Here is an 18,765-nt window from a genome sequence, read left to right on the forward strand (position 1 = left end):
AAAAAACTAATAAAATACTTTACAAAAATATTTTTATAAAATCATAAAATATATAATATATATAAAATATATACTTACATATATACTATATATACTACCTATATATTATATATGTGAAAGTATTTTTATAAAATTTCTTTCAAGAGTATAGTTTGTTTCTTTTGTATTTTGTTAATATACATTGCTTCGTCCAAAGAGCAAATTACATGAAGTCAGAACACTCCCATATCCTTTTAGCATTTGATCTCCACACCTCGGCCCTATAAATTTCTAAGCAAACAATGGTAAAAACAAAACATGGCCACTTGGTAGAAGGAACGAGGGCATTCCTTTTCTCCTGTGCACTCGCACCACTGTCCTGGACCCACTCTGGAGGTGTTGCAATAGAGGACAGTTTGCAGGAGAAAAGCCCAGATTCCCCAGCATAAAGCACACAGTCCTTTGTTCCATGGGTCCCAATGTCTTCATGGGTGTCATTCCCAACCATTCCCCCTCCACCCTACATTTCCTGAGCCAATGCCTCCATGCCTGCGTCACATGCCACCCACAGCATGAAGGACTAGCACCTTCTTGTGCCCTCACCTACACTCACCACCTCCTTTGGGCGTATGTCCTAGATGCTGTCACAGAGGAAACACTTAACAAATCTCTGGGCAGCGAAGTGATTACAAGACTGAAGACCCAGTCTCTGCCCACACTGAACTCCACCTCCACTCCTTTGGCCAGGCAATGATGCTGCAGCTATAGATGATGGTTTTTAGAGTTCAGGTCAGTGCGCTGGGTCCAGGCTGTCATGTTTTGGCCCTAACCTTTTAACTCCATGGAGAGCCCCAGTAGTCTCTCTAGTCTCCTCCACAGTCCATGGTATCTCAGCAAAGCTTTATGGCTTCTGTCACGCCAGGAATCAAAGAAAGGGGCTAACGAGTTCCTATGAGATTCAGCAGGCCTGTCTTCCTTCTTTCTTGACCCCAACCACACATGTGTAGGAGGAAGGGGAGGGGACTACAGCATAAGCCCCAGTCAAGGCGTCACCTTTGCCTACGTTTAGGTGTGACCTTCTGTCCTGGGTAGGAACACCTCTTGCCTCCAGGTAGCAGTGTTTGGAACCTGTCATTTAATTTTACAACTGGACCTCATTTTTCTCTTCTATAAAACAATGTGAAAAATTTCAGGAGCTGAGAAATGACTCAAATAGGATAAGAACTAAGATAGATTTCATTCAAGTAAAAGTTATTAAGTATTGTGCCTACAGCCCTATGCACCAGTACTATGTGTCCAAGACCAAGAGAGACACTAAGGATCCACTGAGAGAGGCAGCTATGACCACAACCACAAAGCAGAACTAAGACTCCATGATCAGACCGGGTGTGGTGGCTCACACCTGTAATCCCAGCACTTTGGGAGGCCCAGGTGGGTGGATCACCTGAGGTCAGGAGTTTGAGAACAGCCTGACCAACATGGAGAAATCCCATCTCTTCTAAAAATACAAAATTAGCCAGGCGTGGTGGTGCATGCCTGTAATCCCAGCTACTCAGGAAGCTGAGGCTGGAGAACTGCTTGAATCCGGGAGGCAGAGGTTGCAATGAGCCGAGATTGTGCCTGCCATTGCACTCCAGCAGCCTGGGCAAGAAAAGCAAAACCCTGTCCGCCCCCCAACAAAAAAAAAAAAAAAAAAAAAGAATCCATGATCCAAGCAGGAAGTGGAAGTGCAGAGAGGTAGCACCAACCAGGAAAAACGAGAAAGGCTTACCAGGAGAGTGAGCTTGGATTAACAATGAGGATTTTGATAGAAGTAGAGAGAAGCTCTTTTGTTTAGGGGAATGACTTAGCCCAGCCTTATTCTACATGGGCATGAAACATCCGACATGTATAAGAAAAACAGAGAAATTTGGTGTGGCTGCAGTGGAGGATTTCAGAGAGAGCACAGCAGCATATGAGGATGGGGATGAAAGCTGGGCTCAGATCAATAAGGCCCTTGAGTATCTTGCTAACAAGTTTGGATTTTCATTTCTAGAGATTTCAGAGTAATTGAAAATTTCTGAGAAATTTTTAAAAATCTTAACATCAATCACAGAAAACTTGGTGATGAAAATAAAAGACATTATTGGGAATCCAAATACCCACATTTGGATTCTTATTCAACCATTTACTAGATGTAAACGTCAACCTCTCTGGAATTTGTTTTATATTTTTCTGTGGGTAATTAAATGAAATGTTAAGGGAATAGAAAAGTAAATGAGATAATGGATGTGAAAGCACTTTGCCAACAACAACATATTGCAAAAAAAGAATGCATCCACACACTTGATTTTGCATTGCAAACTCTGCTAAAATGGAATAAGAACAAAATCTATTATCGCAGAGGCAGCCTCTTCCTTAAGACACAAAAGTCCAATTTATCATTTTATTTTAAGAAACTTTTGGAGGCGCTTCTGTCAGATGAATCACAAGCCATTGAAGATAAGCTGTTCATTTTCAGCCTTCCATTCCAATTGTTTTGAAAACATCTGTGTCTTCATTCTACATTTCATGGACACCAAAATGGTAAACTATCATGGCACAGGCTAAACAGGAGAAGCCATTACTCTCTGAAGCCTCTTACTTGTATCTTAAGTTACATGGTTATTATGAAATCTACTTCAGTAAATTGGAATTTAAAACATAAATAAAAGTAAACCATTACACACAGAGTTTCAGAGTTGTACTGTTAATGTGCTCTGTATGTGGAATGGGAGTGGGGGTATAAGCAGTGGGAGGCAGGGAGGAAGGCTGACATTTTTAAAAAATATTTCCATGAAACAGGACTCTGACCTAGTAGAGTTCCACTGTTGCCAGGAAAATATTGAGTAGATATTTAAATCTGGCAAAGGGGTACTGCATTGCCAAAGACATACTGTGCCTTTGTGAAACAAAATGCCTCACACAGGCAAACATCCTATTTCAGAGGCCCCTCTAGAGAAATGAATAAAAGTAAGATTAAATAAAAGCCAAACTGGCGATAATGAAAGTCCTGAATGTTATTTTTCTTAAATAATATCAATGAAAAATATTGGCTTCCCATAAGAAAAAAATTATTCTTGGTTATGAAAAAACATCAAAACATAAAAACTAAAATGTACCTCTAAGCCATATCACAAGCCTAGTGAGGTGTTTGTTTTTAAATCCAGGCCCTGGGCAAGTCAGCCAATCTGCTGTCCAAGACACTCATAAGCCTGCAAAAATAAGATTTAACATCTTGCATCCTCAGGAGGACAGAAGTTACATTTACAAAGCAGGCCCAATAGAGAGAACTGGCTTAAATTTGAGCAATGATTCATTCCATCACAAATGGAAATTTGATCTCAAATAAAGAGCCTACCTCAAGGCTGTTTCTGAACCTCTTAAATTTAAATTTCTAACTTACATATAGAGTTCATTTATTGTTCTGGTGTTGATTTCTAATTTTATTGCACATTGGCCAGTGAATACAGTCTATATGAAATTAACTTTTTATTTTATTTTATTTTTTTGAGATGGAGTCTCGCTCTGTCACCCAGGCTAGAGTATAGTGGCATGATCTGGGCTCACTGCAACCTCTGCCTCCCAGGTTCAAGTGATTCTCCTGCCTCAGCCTCCCGAGTAGCTGGAATTACAGGCACCCACCACCATCCCCGGCTAATTTTTGTATTTTTAATAGAGATAGGGTTTCACCATGTTGTCCAGGCTGGTCTCAAACTCCTGACCTCAGGTGATCCACCCATCTCGGCCTCCCAAAGTGCTGGGATTACAGGCGTGAGCCGCCATGCCCAGCTGAAAATAACTTTAAAAAGTTCCGGTTTGTTACTCTTTTGGCGGCCTAGGGCATGGTCAATTTTTACAAATGTTCCTTGATTGCTTAAGAAATGCATATTCTCTAATTTGGCAGTACAGAGTTCTAGAAAAAAACCCTTGGTAATGTATATTTAATTTTAATGTCACTGATCTATCAATTACTGAGAAACGCAAATTAAAATCTCTCACTAAGTGGATTTGACTATTCCTTTTTGCAGTTCATTACATATTTCAAGGCTATGTTATTAGGTACATATAAGTTTATCATTATTATATATTTTTCATGAATTTAACCTTTTTTCATTAGGTAATGACCCTCAATTATATCCAGTCATGCTTTCTGCCTGAAAGTATATTTTGTCTGCTTTCTATTTCTATTTTTGTCAGCTTTTTTAAAATTTGATTTTGACTAGCATATCTTATTCTGTCAGCTCTCAATCTTTGTTTGTGCAAGATGTTCTTGCAAACAACCCATAACTGATTGTGGAATATTTTTTAGTCTAGTCTAACACTCTCTGTCTTTAATGGCACATTTGGTATATCTACACTTATTATTACTGATCTACCTGATTTTTACCATCTTACTTTGTGTTGTAGGTTAAACTTTCTTTGTCCATTCTTTATTTCTCCTTTGCAAATGTCTAATCAGATTGATCTACTTCATTCATTCACCAGTTTTCTTTGTTTGTATTGGTTTGGCTCTTTGACATTCTAGTTCTCTTGTTAATCTTCAAACAAAATCTAAGTTTAATCATCGAATTTATACTTTTCCTAAATAATGCAAGTAATTTAGAAAGCTTATACCTGAATCATCCATCTCTGATTTTACATGACAATGTTCACTCATATTTTTACCCCACTGAATTTTCTACTCCCTACTTAGGAGGCTGTGGTTGTCATTTTACAGCCATTTCTTTCTAGATCTACCCTCACCTTAATCAATTTCATTGCTCTGATTTCCTTCCTGTATCTCACTCCCTTCTTCTAGGATCCATCCTTAAAATTAAATCTTTTGTTATTTTCTGAAGTGAGGTTCAATTAGCAACAAACTCTCTTTTTGACTCCTTCTTTTATGTTCTTCCTTAATATTTAAAAAATCTATTTATTTTATACTCTTTATCCAATACTTTAATTATTTAACCTTCTTGAGGGTTTAATCATGTTCACTGTTTCTGTTAAATCTTGGTCGGGAGAGATTCTTTCTTCAGCTGTTTTTTTGTAACTCGCGGGTGGCAGAGTCATCTTTAGCAGGTCTCTAACTGCAGGAATCTGTACAGCATAGGTTGAAGATGTGTCTCTCCATGAAGATTTCGTATTTACTTCTGCCAGGTTTCCCAGATGATCACTAGCCCATGACCATTTTTCTGTATTAATTTCTCAGCCTGAGAGTTCCTGGCACACACTGGTGTGTATATGGGGTGGGGACTCGGGTAATGACAGGCTCAGTTCTGATTCTCTGCTTTGTGCAAGCCCAAGATTTCATTCCTTGCCCCTAGTTGACCTTTAAAACCCAAATCGCTGCATTATAACAACATAGGACAACCAGGTGTCAACATAAGAATGTGCTGCTCTGCTCTATTCTCACTTTTTTCCTTATTTTAGTCCCTAAGGAGTTCACTGACTTTCTTCCCAGCTCAGCTGTGCATTTAAAAGGATATTAAACTCTATGCAGCAATTCCAGGTGTTTTGCAAAAGGAATGTTTTTCAGGTCCTTTTATAGTAACCTCTCTATTTTACTAGAACCAAGAGCCCTCTCTGCATACTTTTTACCTATTTACTTTGAATAGTTTTCATTTTTAATGCAGCCATCATCCTAACTCATGTTATGCTTTACTTCATTCATTTATTCACTAATCAGTTATCAAAAATTACTGATACAGATTGTATAATCCTCTATGAAAGATTCAAAAATGGTAAGAGTGCCTGTCCTCAACTTGTTTTGAGAATCTACAGTTCTGTGTATCTTATTTTAAAATACACGACTAAATTATTTTTGTGAGGCTCTAAACATAGCTTTGTCATTCTGACACACTGAATTATTCCTCTGGATGAAACCATTCTCAACTAATCATCTTGTTTTTGGATAATGATCTTTATTGTTCTTTGTTTTCTTTTATTGTTGTTGCCTCCCGTTAGTTATTCCATTACAACATTGCGTATACTCATCATGTTTTATAAATGGAATGGCTTGATCCACTTAAAGGTTTCTCCCTGCCTGGGTTTTCTTTGTCTTCTCTTTAAATGTTGCTATCCCCAGAGTTTCATCCTTGGTCCACCCCTCACCTCTCTCCATAGATATCTTTGGACATTCTTATTTGCTCTCATGTTTGAACTACAACATGCATGCTGTATTATTTTCCTAGGGCTGCTATAATCAAGTACCACAAAATGGGTGGCTTAGAAACAACAGAAATTCATCGTGTCATAGTTCTAGAAGATCAAAGTCTGAAATCAAGGTATCAGCAAGGCCCTGCTCTGTCCGAGACTGTGGATAAAATCTGTCCTTGCTTCTTCTAGCTTCTGGTGCTGTACAGCAATTAAATGTTCCATTGCTTGCAATGGTATCAGTTCAACCTCTGCCTGTCTTCACATGGAGTTCTCCCTCTGTGTTTCCACATCATCTTCCCTCTTTGTGTGTCTATATCCTAATTTCTCCTTTGTGTAAGGACACCAATCATTTTATTAGGCTCACCCTAATGACCTCATCTTAACTTGATTAAATCTGCAAAACCTCTATTTCTAAATAAGGTCACATTCTAAGGAACTGGGGGTTAGGACTTCAGTATATCTTGTGAGGCAGGCACAATTTAATCTGTAACAGGCAGCTGTGTCTGCCAGTCTGTATCTTGAGTCCCCAGGGCGCTCTCACAGATGCCAGACCCAAATATAAACAGAAGAGCTGCACTTTTTATCCCAGGTACTATTTAAGCATGTCACACATATCGTTATATTTAATCCATACAGCACCACATGAAGTAGGAATTATTATCATCCATATTTTGTTGATGAAAAACCTGAGAAACAGCAAGATTAAGTAACTTCCTAGATCCCACAGTTAGTACATGGCAGAGTTTAGAACTCAAATGCTGTGACTCCCGATAAAGGACTTTCCATCCTGAGCTCTAGGCCCACCACACTGCCTGGCAGGTGTCCCAGAAGCATCTTAAACACAGGATGAACCAAACTGAAATCACCTATTTTAAACATGTTTTTTGTATATTCATTAACACCTACCCAGCTGCTCATGCTAAATCTAAGCTGTCTTCAATTCCATTCTTCTCTTTGACTTTCAAGAAAAACAGATAACACCATTAGCACTGTAGAAATGTAAAAATCAGCCCTAGGCAACACAGTAGATTATTTTGCAAAATTCCCTCTCCACCTCCTTTATTTACTTAAGTCTTATTTGAAAAGGCTGTTGCAGAATGTCTACAACAATTTAACAAACATATTCTCTCATCTCATTCCTGTGTTCTCCCCTGGGTATTTTTGTCAGCACAGCTTAGGAAGAAGAACCTAGACTCTGGAACTAGAAAGAACTGGGTTCGAATCCTGGCTCTTCAAATGATTGGTTGTGACATCTTTGGCAACTCTCTTCGCGTTCCTAGTTCTAATTTCTTTACTGTAAAGTGAGAATGATAATGAGTACCTACATCATAGGGTGGTCGCATGATTTAAATGAGATAATACCTTTTCTACAAAGTGCATGTCCAAGTGCCTGACAAGAGTGCATAGCAATAGATAGTAGCTGCCATTGCTTTTTAAAAAAATGATTTGATTTCAGCCTCACATTTAACCCAATGGTGGTTTCCTCAACCACGATTCAGCTGATAACTTTAAAATACATATAATAAACTTTGATGTTAGCATTTCTATTTTAGTGGGTTTTGTTATTTAGTTGTTCGAGCATAGCAGGAATTTAAACAGAAGATTAAAGAAGCATGTCCCATCATATCGACAGAGTGGAAGAGATCCTCGGGTGTGTTCAGGGATGTAACAAAGAAAGATGAAGACAGAAGTCATTTCACCAACAGGTTCTTATTAGGCCTGAGATTAGGCTCTGGTCTCACCCAGTTGTGCAAGTGTCCCTGGGACAGCCATTTCACCTCTCTCAGTCTTGATTTTCTCATGTTTAAAGGAAGACTGAACTTAGAGCACCAAGAATCCTGCAACCCCTGCGAGTCTGCGATTCCCGCTAGTTAGATCTAGATTACCGTTAACTCAATAAATCACATTTACTCTCCTCCACACAGAATCCAAGTGCTGGCTGTGTTGTCTGGTGCCTGAGAACACGAAAGGCATGATCACCACCTCGCTCAACTTACGATCTAATAGAACAGACAGGCTTATTAATAATTCACGCAAAGAGGATCGAAAACATAATATATCAGCCATCAGGGCTTGGTCGGAGGGTATGTGCTATTACTTGTTAGTCACTGGCTTTCAAAGCCCAGCTTGGGAATGTCAATATTTAAAGAGGATCATGTGAAAACTATGCAGCCCTCTACCACTCTGAGAACTCAAGATCCCTGCTTTACATGAAACCAGACTGCCGAAGACTCATGCTGGGCGGCTGTCCTCTACCTCTGCTGAGCTATTCTCTAATGTAACTCAGCGCTCATAGATGTCACAAGAAATAGGCTGTTGAAATGCAGTGCTGCAACTGTGGCAGGAAGATGGTCGATGGTCAGGTGTCCATGGCCCCAGTGACCCCAAGGGGTCCTTCTTTTAGGATTCTGCACTGATATAAACATTACCTTTCATGTGAAACTTCTTTTCTGAAAGGAAAAATTATTTCCACAATAACTCTTTTTATTTTGGCTGCTAGGAAGCTCAAAGTCATACTGGAAACTTAAGTATAGCATCTTAGGCAAGCTTGTGGTCAAAATGGCTGCATTTTTCCATCACATGCTCTTGGTTTCTCATTTGTATTTTTAACTGCCTCAGCACTGATTCCTACTTTCTACTTGATAAGTTGTTTGGGCACAAGTCCATCAGTAGTTTAGTTCACAAGGCATCTCAAATCTTTTGCAGAATATCCATATTTAAGTAAGTATATACGTGCATTTGAGAATACAACATGAAACAAAATGAAGTGTGGTAACAAAAGAATTGGTAAGATGTCATAAGAGGAGTGATTAATTTGCCAGAGGATCAAGCACGGCTCCCTTGACAGGGCAGATTTCGAAGCTGTCTGGAAGAAAGAGGAAGAGCATTCCAGAGAGGGAACCGCCGGGACAAGAACACCAGGTGGTGAAAATGCAGCGTGTGAGTTGGGGATGTGGCAGAGGAAAACGGCAGAGGCTGCAAAGGGCTTTCGGAATCACATCATCATGTGTATAAATGAAGCTTTTCTTGATTCGTCCTGTTATACCAATCTTCATTCCTCACATGTTCTGAAACACTGGTCTGAGTTTGGGCTCTCAATCACACACTCTTCTGTCCATCAAAAACTACTTACCCCACATGGGTGGGTCTTAGCTACTTCTGACGGCCTTCGGTCATCTCCTCGGTGATTAAGAGTAATGGGAACTCAATGAATGCTTTCTAATGGAATAGAAGGGTCCTAGCATGGGGGTCTGAGTCAGACACAAATCATGTAGCTTCAGCCACACGTGTTTGGTAGGCAAGAAAAGGTGATTTTAAATCTCATTAGAGCTTTTATTCATAGTGAATGGAACACAGTAAGAGTTTAATGAATTAATAAATAATGAAGAAAGTGAAGAGATACAGTGAAGAGATGAATGTGGCTACTCTTTATCTCCAAGATTGCTGATTATTGCAAGGATCTATGCTGAAAGTGAGTTATTTAAAAAAATAGAAGCAGGGGCATTTGAAAAGCTCAACACTTTAGCACCTATTTTAGGGAATTAAAACAGAAAAAGAGACCAGGCATGGTGGCTCACGCCTGTAATCCCAGCACTTTGGGAGGCTGAGGCAGGTGGATCACCTGAGGTCAGGAGTTTGAGACCAGCCTTGCCAACATGGTGCAACCTTGTCTCTACTAAAACTACAAAAATTAGCTGACCTGAGATCCCAGCTACTCGGCAGGCTGAGGCAGGAGAATCGCTTGAACCCAGGAGGCAGAGGTTGCAGTGAGCCGAGACCATGCCACTGCACTCCAGCCTGGGCAACAGAGCGAGACTCCATCTCTAAATAAATAAATAAATAAATAAATAAATAAATAAATAAATAACAGAAAAAGAGAAATCTTTCAAAATGCTATAAGCTGCTAAAGCCAGAGGCCTATTGCATTTTGGTCAGCATTTTGCAACTTTTAAGAAAAGTTAATGGAGACTGTGCCTTCCTCTTTGTTAGCCACTTGGTTAGCACATCTCCATGTTCACGGCCAACACCTAAAGAGTAACAGTAACTACCACAAGGAGTGATTCTTCATTTAAATTGTTTTTGGAATGTTAATATGATACTGTTAGTCATTTCTATCCTTCCTTTTTGCCTACTCACCTCTTCTAAAAGTGATAAACTATATCTTTGTTAAAAATAATTCAAGCCTATTAAAGTAAAATTTATATCTTCTGTCTTATCTAGATTAGAACTTTTCAACCTTATTATACATGAAAATTGCAGATACAATAAGCATGTCAATAATGTAAAATTTCCAACCCCACACCCAGGTTTGGAACATTTGGAAGTGTGTGCATGCGTGTGCATGTGTGTGTGCATGTGTGCGTGTGCGCGTGCGTGTGTGTTCGTGCGTGTGTGTTCGTGCATGTGTCTGCGCACGTGTGTGTGTCTGGGAAAGGGTCTCACTCTGGCTTCTTGGTGGGAGTGAAGTGGTGTAATCATGGTTCACTGCAGCCTCAAACTTCTGGGCTCAAAGAATCCTCCTGCCGCAGCCTCCCAAGTAGCTGGGACTACAGGAACCCACCACTACACCTGGCTAATGTTGAAATTTTTTGTAGAGATGGGGTCTAACTATGTTGTCCAGGCTGGTGTCGAACTCCTTGGTCTCCCAAAGTGCTGGGATTACAGGTGTAAGCCACTATGACTGGCAGGAAATGTGTATTTTTAATCATAAATTTTCCAGGTAATCTTGATGCAAGTGGTTCTGATCATACTTTGAAAAACACTTTCTAGGCTGGGCGCAGTGGCTCATGTCTGTAATCCCAGCACTTTGGGAGGCCGAGGTGGGCAGATCACCTGAGGTCAGGAGTTTGAGACCAGCCTGGCAAACATGGTAAAACCCCATCCCTACTAAAAATACAAAAATTAGCCTGGCGTGGTGGCGGGCGCCTGTAATCCCAGCTACTCAGGAGGCTGAGGCAGGAGAATCACTTGAACCTGGGAGGCGGAGGTTGCAGTGAGCTGAGATTGTGCCATTGCACTCCAGTCTGGGGGACAAGAGTGAGACTTTGTCTCAGAAACAAAAAAAAAAAAAAAAAAAAAGAAAAGAAAAGAAGAAAAAGAAAAACATTTTCTAGTCAACCTCCAAATTACGCTGGGCCATAAAAGAGCCAAGTAACCAGCATGGGGGATGTCACACTTATCAGACCGCTCTTATCACAACTGGTTTCACTGAATGACACTTGAATCTACAACAACGCAAGAAACTGCCCGGCCCTATGAGAGATCCACCTAGATTTATAGATACGTGCACCAAATACATAGATAAAAACCAGAGACGTGAATCACGGCCTAATCAGTACCCTTCGGGAAGGCACAATCAACAGTCTTGCCAGAACAACAGGCACAAACCAGGGCTGCCCAGAATGCCTGGTGACGCCACTGGTTGATCGCTTTGCTCGTGACTCCCCCTATCTTCCTTAGGACAAACAGAGGAACACATCTTCCTCCAGACTCGGAATTAATAGCTGGACCATCTTTTCACATTTGCTTTCTTTTTATCCTGTGGACGCTGAATTACCCCTTTCACACTGCCTGATGATCCCTCGAAGCCAACAACACCTACCTTTTGCAATTCTGCAATATTTTAAAATTGCAACTAAAAATACACACACACACACATGCATGCATGTAAACCTCACTCCTCTTATTTTAGTTCATACTCCACATTCCTTTATTTTTAAAAAGTGGATTCTACCGTGCTCTTTCATATGTATCTACGTGAGCTTTCTTAAATCTGTTCTGAAATAGGAGGCAGTGTAAATATATCAAATGACAATCTACATTTATTCATTAGGGACATTTTCTAGTTGACACTTTCGTATGGGCTTTTTTTGACACTTTTTTATGGGCTTCTTTAATAACTCAAGATCATGAGTCTCAAAAGCAGGGATGAGGGAAACACTTCTCAAAACTGGATTCCAGGTACCAGAACCCAATTTGAACACGGACAAAGCCTCCCAGCTCCTCTGTGGCTTTATCTCTCAGTCTCCACACAGTACAAATTTTCTCATCAGTGTTTATTAGGACCACTGTTATTTCTAGTGTGTAAACACTGGCATGTATTGACGATGGTACAAATGTTTAGGAATAACTAATGGTTTAATTTGTTTTTTCATTCAGCTATCCACATGGTTTGCATTAGCGCCAAGCAATGTCTCTAAGTAGTAAGGACTATGTGAACCACTCAGAACCAGGTCTGGATAATTATTTTTGCGTACCTGGGGCACTCTGTGCCCCAACTCTGCGTTAGTGAGGTGGCTGGATACCATGGAGATGGATGCAGCAGCTGATACAGCTGCCTGAGGTCCTGCAACCTCACGGCCACATTGGAAAATTGTCCAGATTGTGCAATGAAGCTCCGTGTATGTGTGTGTGTGCGCGCGTGTGTGTTCATCTCTGTGTATGAGCACACATACATGAAGCTTGACCAATAACTGAAAGACTCACAACTTGCAAAATCAGCCACAACTAGCTCTCTTACAAACACTATTAACAGAATAACTGCCTACACTGGCATGAAGCAACTGAAGGAAGAAAGAGCTGAAGAGAAGAGTACTTCGCTCAGAAGAAGGGAAACAGCCTTTACATCAAAGCTTAATATAAGCCAGTTTGCAGAGCTATCCTTGCATCCATCCAGCTAACATTTGATGAGCACCTACTATGTATAAAAAAGTCCTGAGTGCTCTGACTTCAGTTGATTCTCTGTTCTCTTCCCCACACAAATATCTCTCTTATTTTCTAAATACTTTCCTTAGTGTAGAAAGACTCAAGTCTGGTCCTACTGAAAAGAATATTTATGATATCAAATCCTATTGATGGCCTCATGGAAATACAGCCTCACCAGTTAAAATATGGTACCATGCATTACCTGTTACGTCTGTGATTCAATGAGCAATTGAACAAAGAATCTTCAGTGCAGGCCCCCTCAGATGGATCCTCTCATCTTTGACATCTAAACACTTTGTCTCCTTTGAAGAAATTATATTCTTAAAGAGGAGGGCAAAGGGTAAGATGGGTTAGGGGGCCTCCTTTAGGTGTCTACCTCACTTTGTTCATGCCCAGCCAGTGTCTGGACAACACGCCCCTGCCCTCTCGCCTCTCCCCCAGGCACATCCCAGCCCTCGAGCTTTTCTTATGTGCCACACATCTGGAATGAGCACCTGGGACATTTGTGTTTCTATTTTTCCCATCCAACAGGAACAGCCCCCTGTTCCGAGGCACAGCAGCAAGTGAGGCAGTCCTCAGGCATACAGCTGCATTGTGACGATCAAACCAAATGCATGGCCTCTGGACCTGTCAACTGCCTTTCAGTAAATACTAAGGACAGTTTTCTACCTTTCTTAAAGCACACATGGAATCTACCATCAGTGTCTCCTATAAGTCTTAAAAAATGCTTTGAAATCAGGCACAACCCCAAAGGATGGTCCCTTTCACACTCCACTGCATTGAACCAGCTTCACGTGTTTGCTGAAAGCCACATGGTGACAAATCTAAGGTGAAACCCAGGATATAAATCCAGGCCAGATGTTTTGTGAAATACCCTGCACTCCCGAACTCTTCTGTCTAGAAGGTGACAGAAGCTCACTGGGCATGATCGGACTCAGGTAAAGGGAAAATCACACCATGGAGGGAATCTAACCTGTTTGCCATCACACTTTACAGACAAGAATTTAGGTGACCCCAGGAGCAAGGGAGAATTGAGTTTGTGCAGATTTCACCCATGCATGCCCTTGGCTACTTTGGCAACGAGGAGTAACTTGTGCAGTGCAGCTCAGTGGTGAGGCATCCGTTCATCCATTCTCCACTCCCTTAAGATTCACTGAGCACCTCTTACATACTGGGCATTGCAACTGGCCCTGGAGATAGGGCCTTTGTGGGGCTTACGTTCTATTCAGGGAGGAGGAGAATAAGAAATTTTTTTTTTTTTTTTGAGATGGAGTCTTGCTCTTGTTGCCCAGACTGGAGTGCAATGGCACAATCTTGGCTCACTGCAACCTCTGCCTCCCTGGTTCATGCGATTCTCCTGCCTCAGCCTCCCAAGTAGCTGGGATTACAGGCGACCGCCACCACGTCTGGCTAATATTTTCGTAGTTTTAGTAGAGATGGGGTTTCGCCATGTTGGCCAGGCTGGTCTTGAACTCCTGACCTCATGATCCGCCCACCTCGGCCTCCCAAAGTGCTGGGATTACAGATGTGAGCCATCGCGGCTGGACAATAAGAAAACTTTTACATAAACATGCAATATATTGGCAGATGGGAATGAATGAAATCAAGAAAAATCAGGCCAACAGGAGACTGGCAGCCGCAAGTGGAGAGCAATCCTAGATGGAAGTGCTCAGGACTGCCTCCCTGAGGCCATGACATTGGCCTGGATACCTGGTGAAGGAAAATGATACGGAACTACCTGGAACCAAGGGTTTCAGCCTGAGCTAACGCCACATTCAAATCCCTGAGACAGGACTGCAGGGTGACCGGATGGCTGAAACTAGTAACAGGAGGGAACCCACAGAAACTGCTGTAAGCAGCTGAGATTTAATCCAATGCCAACAGGTAGAGACTAAAGCAGTAAGGCAGACCTGCCTGAGTCCTAATTTGGCCTCTTATTAGCCAAATGCCCTTGGAAAAGTTGGTGGACCTCTCTGAACTTCATCTTCCTCATCAGGGAAATCACGAGAAAGATGCCCATTTGCAAAGATTGCTTTTTTGAGATCATGTTTCTAAAGCGTTTATCCAAATGCCTCCTGTAGGGTAAGATTCACTGACTGCTGACTGTTGCTATTGTTCTTATGTTTCTGGTTTTATGTAGCATGCATCCTCTGAGTAGCTTTAAGTCATTCTTTCTATTACCTTTAGTTTGCTAAATAAATAAGTTCTTGGCATGTCTTTCAAGTTTGAGAACTATTCCTTTGGGTTGGTTTTGAATTGTTTATAGTAAAGAGTTACTCTGGTTATTAGAATCTGTATTACAGGCCAGTGATAGCTGGAATTTTAGATATTTAAGAACATGTAAGACAGCAATATATGACTCCCAAATGTTTATTTTGCCAGATAAGAGAATTTTAAAAACAAACAAGTCTATCATCTATCATAAATAGCACCTCATGAAGGACAGGATATTTGGCACAATAATCTCCAAGAAGGGGCAATTCCTCCCTAGAAAGGTCACCTTTCATAGATATATACAGATGTGTGCATATGTGTGTGTGCACAAGCAAGCCTGCATGTTTGCCTGGACATCCTCTTTCTCTGTTTTTCTCCACATGTAGTGTGTGTGTGTATTTTTCTCTACGTGGCAAAATAAATAGCTGGGGCTACATATTGCTGTCTCACATGTTTTTAAACTCTGAAGTACATAAACAAACGTATTTTTCTCGCTTTGCTGTCGATCCGTGAACACGTCCCCATACACAAACCTCTGCCAGCTCCCATTTACAAGCCCTGCTCTGGACAAAGAAGACGTGATGAATGCCACAGGTTGGGGAGAAGAGCTCCCCGAGGCTCAGCCTAGCCTCGGGGAAGTTGTGATCTGCCGAGAGCAGTGAAGCTGTGGGCACCTGACCTGCTGGCACGATAACTCTGCGTTCGTTCGTGGTCATGTTTGGGGGTGGCATGTGCTTCTCCTCCATGTAGCTGCCATAGTTCATCCCGACGGTGTCTGGGCTGCCCACCATCTTCCCGCCTTTGGCCACGCTGCATTCATCAGGAGAGTTCCTGGAGAAGAAGAAGAAATGTCCTTCCATTACAACAGCAACCAAAGAGCACGTCTCCAGCGACTTCTCACAACACACAGAGAGAACCAAAGAAGGGCAAGGCGGAAGAGACTGGGGAAGAAAGGACAACTGTGAAAAGCCAAATACAGGTGGGGTGCCGTGACTCACGCCTGTCATCCCAACACTTTCGGATGCCGAGGCGGGCGGATCATGAGGTCAAGAGATTGAGACCATCCTGGCCAACATGGTGAAACTCCGTCTCTACTAAAAATACAAAAATTAGCTGGGCGTGGTGGCGTGCCTGTAGTCCCAGCTACTTGGGAGGCTGAGGCAGGAGAATCTCTTGAAACCGGAAGGTGGAGGTTGCAGTGAGCTGAGATCGCGTCACTGCACTCCAGACTGGCAACAGAGCAAGATTCCATCTCAAAAAAAAGAACAAAAGAAAAGCCAAATACAGTGCCTTGCCTTCTGTCCTCCCAAAATGCATATTTTGAAGGCTTAACTCCCAATGTGATGGTATTAGGAGAGAGAGTCTTTGGGAGGTAATTCAGTTTGATGAGGTCATGAGGGTAGAGTCCCATGATGGGATTAGTGCCCTTAGAAGAGGAAGAGACCACAGCTCTCTCTCTCTCTCTGCCATGTGAGGGCAGACCAAGAAGGTGGCCAAGCCATCTGCAACCCAAGGACAGAGACCTCACCAGAGACTGGCCCGGCTGGTGCCTGATTTTAGACTTCCAACCTCCAGAAGCATGCAAGCTCGAGTCCTGTTGCTTCAGCCAGCCCGTCTGTGGGGCTCTGTGAAGGCAGCCTGCACAGGCTAGGACAGTACCCACACTGGCTAGACTCAGAGAACATGCACAAGGGAGGCGGAACTGCCACCTGGCTTCTGTTTCTTAGGCAGCTCCTTCAGAAACTGTCATGTCAGAACTCCATCTGTGACGACTGACTGGGAACACTTGCAGGGAACAGTAAACTGCTCTTTGTTCTCACGGTGTGACAGTAAACAGGCAGAGTAGACAGATGCTGAGAGGCGGCACCAGGGACACTCGCTGCTCAGCGAGGTTTATCCTGGAACGATGTTCCTTTTCAAAACCTCAGAATGAAATCCTGCTGCTGAATGTCAAATCCCTGCAGCCAATCTTTACATACGGAGCTTTGAAGACTCACAGTGTTCCAGGCTTAGGTGCAGACAGGAAGGGCAGAGAAGGGTGGGGACGACGCTAGGGGAGGCCTCATGGGAGTGGACTCCAGCAGTCCTAGAGGACCCCTGGGAAAGGGATTTGGAAGGAACTGTGTGGATGCAGAGAGGGGTCAGCTACTGACTACTGACCTTGGGCAACAGGTCACAGGGCTGCTGTTAGTAAGGCAGTCACTGTCATTTGGATAAAGTCAAACCTACCTTTCTGGAAAAAGAAAAGGAAACCATTTGAAACAGTGAGATGTGAAAGCTACAGGACATGGGTGAAATCGCATCTGATAGGGAAATGCCAAAAAGAAAATCCAGTTTAGGGCCAGTAGCGGTGGCTCACGCCTGTAATCCCAGCATTTTGGGAGGCCGAGGCGGGTGGATCACCTGAGGTCAGGAGTTCAAGACCAGCCTGATCAACATGGAGAAACCTCGTCTCTACTAAAAACACAAAATTAGCCAGACATGGTGGCGCATGCCTTCAATTCCAGCTACTCAGGAGGCTGAGGCAGGAGAATCCCTTGAACATGGGAGGTGGAGGTCATGGTGAGCTGAGATCATGCCATTGCATTTCAGCCTGTGCAACAGGAGTGAAACTCGAAAGAAAGAAAGACAGAGAGAGAAAGAAAGGAAAGAAAGAGGGGGGAGAGAGAGAGAGAGAGAGAGAGAGAAAGAAAAGAAAGGAAAGAAAGAGCGGCGGGGAGAGAGAGAAAGAAAAGGGGGGAGAGAGAGAGAGGAAGGAAAGGAAGGAAGGAAGGAAGAAAGGAAAGAAGGAAAGAAAATCCAGCTTAAGCAGAAAACAGAATGTACATGTCAGTGCCTTCTTAGATGGCTAACGCATAGATGGCTAACCCAGGGTCACTGTAGCTGAGGAGTATTAATATTCAGGGTCTGTTGTCTAAGGTGGATTTCCAGAAATGCCTCTCAGGCTCTATCCAATGCACGTATTTTTTTCAAATTCCTTGGAATCTGGGAACCTTCACTCTCTCTGGATTTCAGATTTATATCCCAGTGTTTCTGGTTGTGGGATCCCCTCCAATGAACCCTCATTTATCTCCTCCACATCTTGTTAGTTGGAGTTCTGCAGGGAACTTGGAGAATCAAAAATCTTTGGGCTTGGCATGGATGTGAACTTCAAGTCTAAGGAGGTCAAAACCACTTGAGGTAGGAGAGCACTTTCTGAGCGGGGTGAGATGGAGCGGGTCATTCCACACCTGAAAGTCACAGCTGGGATGTGGACAGGAAGGGACAGTGTCTGTTCAGCATCTGGGAACTTGAAAATATAGGTTTGTTCTCAGCATCACTTACAAATGTGTCTGAAGCCTATGGAGGGTTCTTAGGTGTTGGCAGTGAAGAGGGTGAGCCGAGACTGCCATCTGCGGATGGAGGTTAGAGTCAGGGTCACGCAGGACTCAGGCCCTACCACAGGCCTGGAATGCACAGCCCTGCCTGATGGCATCCTCACAGCTGTGCTAACATGAAGGAAATTTTAAAATAATAATGGTTTGAGTTCCCATGAAGTAGATCCTGAATATTTCCACCACTGCCTACACATGCATTATTTCCTCTTGATGCTATTTTTCCTGGCTTCACACATTTATCTCTAAAAGACCCATCCTAATATCAAAACACAGTGTCTTCACTTGACACTGAGTTTCCTATTCCTCTGGAAAATTCCATCAGTTGAGTAGA

The 18,765-nt window shown here is 42.4% G+C and overlaps 1 protein-coding gene across 4 annotated transcripts in view; it reads right to left on the reverse strand.

Annotated features, from left to right (window-relative positions):
• ERG (v-ets avian erythroblastosis virus E26 oncogene homolog) overlaps positions 1-18,765 on the reverse strand; it is a 300,545-nt gene that overhangs the window by 25,902 nt on the left and 255,878 nt on the right. For all 4 annotated transcript variants that reach the window (XM_011984157.1, XM_011984160.1, XM_011984158.1 and 1 more), the window contains one exon: positions 15,737-15,888. In XM_011984157.1, the coding sequence (XP_011839547.1) occupies positions 15,737-15,888 (152 nt within the window). The remainder of the gene's footprint in view (positions 1-15,736; positions 15,889-18,765) is intronic.

Source organism: Mandrillus leucophaeus, unplaced genomic scaffold (genome assembly GCF_000951045.1).
Source record: "Mandrillus leucophaeus isolate KB7577 unplaced genomic scaffold, Mleu.le_1.0 Scaffold262, whole genome shotgun sequence".
NCBI lineage: Eukaryota > Metazoa > Chordata > Mammalia > Primates > Cercopithecidae > Mandrillus > Mandrillus leucophaeus.